The sequence below is a fragment of the Austrofundulus limnaeus genome, unplaced genomic scaffold, assembly GCF_001266775.1.
Source record: "Austrofundulus limnaeus strain Quisiro unplaced genomic scaffold, Austrofundulus_limnaeus-1.0 Scaffold110, whole genome shotgun sequence".
Taxonomy (NCBI): Eukaryota; Metazoa; Chordata; class Actinopteri; order Cyprinodontiformes; family Rivulidae; genus Austrofundulus; species Austrofundulus limnaeus.
Window position 1 is genome coordinate 56210 of NW_013952512.1, and position 4396 is coordinate 60605.

At 42.2% G+C, this 4396-nt stretch overlaps 1 protein-coding gene across 1 annotated transcript in view; it reads right to left on the minus strand.

The window, feature by feature from the left end:
* Window positions 1–2597: 2597 nt before the first annotated feature.
* Window positions 2598–4396, minus strand: part of LOC106521512 (uncharacterized protein C14orf93) — a 5991-nt gene continuing 4192 nt past the window's right edge. Inside the window, exon 5 of the mRNA XM_014014109.1 lies at window positions 2598–2948. Coding sequence (XP_013869563.1) covers window positions 2649–2948 — 300 coding nt within the window. The 3' untranslated portion in view covers window positions 2598–2648. The remainder of the gene's footprint in view (window positions 2949–4396) is intronic.

A 4396-nucleotide genomic window follows, 5' to 3' on the forward strand; every position in this document is an offset into this window, starting at 1 on the left:
CCCCCCCCCCCCCCCCCCCCCTCCCCTACCCACTTTGATGCATTTTTCAAATTTCGTCTTGGGGCGGAGTTATCTTTTCACAGGTGGGGAAGGATACACTTTAATGCTCTGCCAGGCCTTCACTGCTGCGGTTTTCAGTTGCTGTTTGTTTGTGGGCCTTTCTGTCTGAAGTTTAGTCCTTAACAATTGAAATGCTCAATTGGGTTGAGATCAGGTGACTGACTTGGCCATTCAAGAATATTCCACTTCTTTGCTTTAATAAACTCCTGGGTTGCTTAGGCTTTATGTTTTGGGTCATTGTCCATCTGTAGTATGAAACAACAACCAATCAGTTCGGTTGCATTTGTATGGATTTGAGCACAGTTCTGATATATCTTCCATCCTGTTTCACATCATTGATAAACACTAGTGACTCAGTGCCATGTGTACCACACTGTGTCCTCTGTGTTTTACAGATGATGTGGCATGCATTGGATCGTGAGCTGTACCACGCCTTCACCAAAGTGTTGTTCACTTGGTTTGCTGTTTTGAAGGTTTCTTTTCACCATGGAAATGATTCTGCCATTGTCCATCACTTGTCTTCTGTGGGTTTCAATGTCTTTTTGCATTTTTACAGAGTTTTTTTCCATCTACAGGGGGATCACACTCCTAAGCCTACCTGGTAAGGTCTATTCAGGGGTCCTTAAGAGGAGGGTCCGCCTTAAAATTGAATCTTAGATTCAGCAAGAGTAGTGTGGTTTTTGTGCTGGTCATGGAACACTGGACCAGCTCTGCACCCTCAGCAGAGTCCTGGAGGGTGAACGAGAGGTCTCTCAACCAATTTACATGTGTTTTGAAGACTAGGAGGTGTTCGACCGTGTCCCTCTGGGAGTCCTGTGGGGGAACTCTGGGAGAATGGGGTACCAGGGGTCTCATTTATAAAGGATTGCGTGGAAACCATACTAAAAGTGAACGTACGGCCAAAAGGCGGAAATGGCGTATGCCAAAAAAAAATTCAGATTTATAAAACAGTGCGTACGCATGTTTCTGCGCATCTTTCCTTCATAAATCACAGCCGCACGTCAGAGTTTGCGCACAAGGTCCCGCCTCAGGTTCTACCCTCYACACGCCYACATTCAACCATAAACAGTCAATGCAAAGTACCTCATGAATGTTAAGATGTATTTAAATCAGTCAGCTGATCAATGTAAAAAAAAATAGATTGGCTCAGAAACGCTCCGTCGTGCGTCTGGAGGTTGACAGGTGCTGATTGACAGCTGCTCACGTGAACAGAATGTCTGTAATTGACACAGATTTTCCCTCATTTTGCTTTAGAGTAATCTAACGATTTTTATAAAAAAAAATCTCAGCTTCAAATTAATTTTCTCCCAGAGCCTGCAGGACGATAAAAACAATAAAAATTTAATTAAATAAGTCAGATAAAATTAAAAGTAAGCCCACCCCTCTTCTCCTCGTCCTCTCCCCCTCCTGCCTGCTCTGTTATCTGCGGCAGACACCCCCGCCCCGCACGCACACACATACATGCACGCATCCCCCCCGTGACAAATACGGACTTTAAACGTTAAGTTTTATAACATTCACATGGTGAGGTGGATGCGCCCTGCGCATGTATCCAAAGCGTGACTTTTGCTGTCCTGCTCGGGGAGGGGTCTGTGGGTCAGGGAGGGGTCTGTGGGTCAGGGTCGTCTGAGGAGGAAGCAGATGAAGGGAGTTGCGCACGGGAACTTTTATTTAAGATTTAAGTTTTTTTTATTTCAAAGGTCCTTATGGCTCGGCAGCAGAAGCATTAATATTACTGTTATTAAAGCTGATGATAAAGTTGAAAAAAAATCTCAGTCTGATTAAGTGAAATTAAATATCTGACAGTGATCATTACACAGTGTGGCTCTAATTCCTCACTTCACCCTCTGTGTCGCAGTTTCATGTCTCCAAAATGAGCGTACGCATGGGTCAGAGCTGGCGTGAGGCACCGCACATTTTCACGTCAAGTTTGGATTTTATAAATCACAACCTTGGCATAAAAAGTGGCGTACGCAAATTTCTGGGCTCAAATTGTGCGTACGCCAGTTTTATAAATCCGACCCCAGGTCCTTTAATGGCTGTTAGGTACCTGCACAACCAGTGCCAGAGCTTATTGCCGTCAGTAAGTCGGGCTCGTTTCCAGTGAGAGTTGGGACTCTGCCAACGTTACCTTTGTCACCGATTCTGTTCATAACTTTTATGAAAATAATTTCTAGACACAGCCAAAGTGTTGAGGGGATCTGTTTTGTTGGTCATCTGGGAGGGACTCAGAGTAGAGCTGCTGCTGCTCCTCCACATCGAGAGGAGGCAGTTGAGGTGGCTCGGGCTTCTGGTTAGGATGCCTCCTGGACTCCTCTGTGGTGAGGTGTTCCGGGCATGTCCCATTGGGAGGAGACCCAGAGGACGACCCAGGATACACTGAAGGGACTGTTTTTTGGCTGGCCTGGGAACACCTTTTACAGTGTATTAATGTGGTACAGTTTGTAGGTTAAATATTGTATTCATGCCATGCTAATAACCTAATTTAATTAAAAGAGACTAATTTATAAGAAACAAATTCTGAGGCACACGTTTGATTTACTTTTAATTATTTTTATTGTTAGAAGGCAAAATGTATTCAAACAATATTAGGAAATATAATGCTTGTCCACTTTTGAACCATGTGGTGGTGGCTTTCTGTCTGAACATGGCCCAACGTACAAACGCTTGTGATGCATTGCACTGTATTTAGGATTGGCCTCAAGTCTCATTTGTAGTGTGGAACAGAGGTCACTGAGCTCCTGGCTGCGGAAACTTGGGGGTCTCACAATCCACCCTGACTCCCCTTCAAAGATGCCATCCTCCTCATCAGACATCAGATCAATGGTGACACCTTCCCAAAACGCAGCCTCTTCTCCTACCAGAATGCTCTGCCTCTTCTCTAGCAGCTGTTGACACAAAAGACGACCATAATGCATGATGACAAAAATCTTCATTATTATAAAACTATAATGACATTTTGTGGATACTCCCAGCTTAAATTTTACCCTCAATTGAAGTTAAAAATACTAAAATTAAAATTATTCAAATACAGCATTAGTAAATAAAAAACACTCAAAAGACAAATTGGGAGAAAAACTAGAGGAAAAATTAGAAGCACTTGAAGAAAACATAAAAACATAAATCCTCAGAAGAAAAATATGTACAGAGAATGTAGCAGATGTAAACCTTAAAGGCAGCTTCTGCCAGAGCAGTTCATGAAATAGGCTGATTAAATGTTTCAGTATTTTTATTTTAGATTTTGTTTGTCACTCGAAATATAGTAATAGAAAAATTATCAGACCACCTTTGTCGTCCAAAACAATAATTATTCTGTCAAGTAATAACTCCTGTGTGTATCGTGACTAAAACAGAGAAAAAAAAAACAATTATAGAGAATACAATGATGCAAAAACTTTAATTATTTTTTGTCAGTAATAACAAAACGGGAAAAAGCTAGATACCATCTGCTCAAAACAAACCCAGACTAGTTGTAACATTAAACCTAAAATACTGTATACTGTTTAGTTTTATCAATTCAAAAAAAATATTGTCACAAAGGCAGAGCCAGTTTATTAACGCCACAAAGCATACTGGGTAAATGATAAAGTATGCGAGGCTGTGAGCTCTTCTCTACCCTGGAGGTTAATTTGAACAGTATCTGACGATCAGCCTTTTAAATGAAACCAGAGCGCCTTGTCAGAGAGGAGAATGTAGACATGAGTCAGCCTGCAACTGAAAACACAGATGGAGGATAACAGAGCTGCCTCATGGAAGGAGAACCTCAGCTTTAGATTGATCGATAAACTTTAATGTCTGTCCCAAGGGTGACAGAAAATAGACTTTAACAGGGCTCCATGTTAAAAACATACATTCAAGATAATAAAAACAAAAACAAAAACAAGACAAGCGAAGACACAGTAAGTACTATAATAAAACCCATATCCATACATAACACATTCTCACTCCTAACTCGTCAACATATTGACGCTTTTCCAAAGTGCCCTCTGCATCTTATTTTGATACGTTGGGTGACCCCCTCGTGTTAGTCCTTGCCGCCCGCGGCTTTTCTGGGTTGCGCCAACAGGGGTCTTTGGGTCGGGGGTCTGAGGTTAACATAAGGGATCAGGATAAATGGTTAAGTTTAGGTACTGGGGTCAGGGATAGGATGTCTACAGCGAATATTAGGTAATTTTAGGCTTTGGAACACTTGGTTGACGTGAATTTCCTACATTTTATAAAAATGGTTTATTTTAGGTATCAGGGTTAATGGTTAATTTCGGGTACTAGGGTCGTCCAGGTCGTGGAACACTGGACCAGCTCTACACCCTCAGCAGGGTCCTGGAGGGTGCATGGG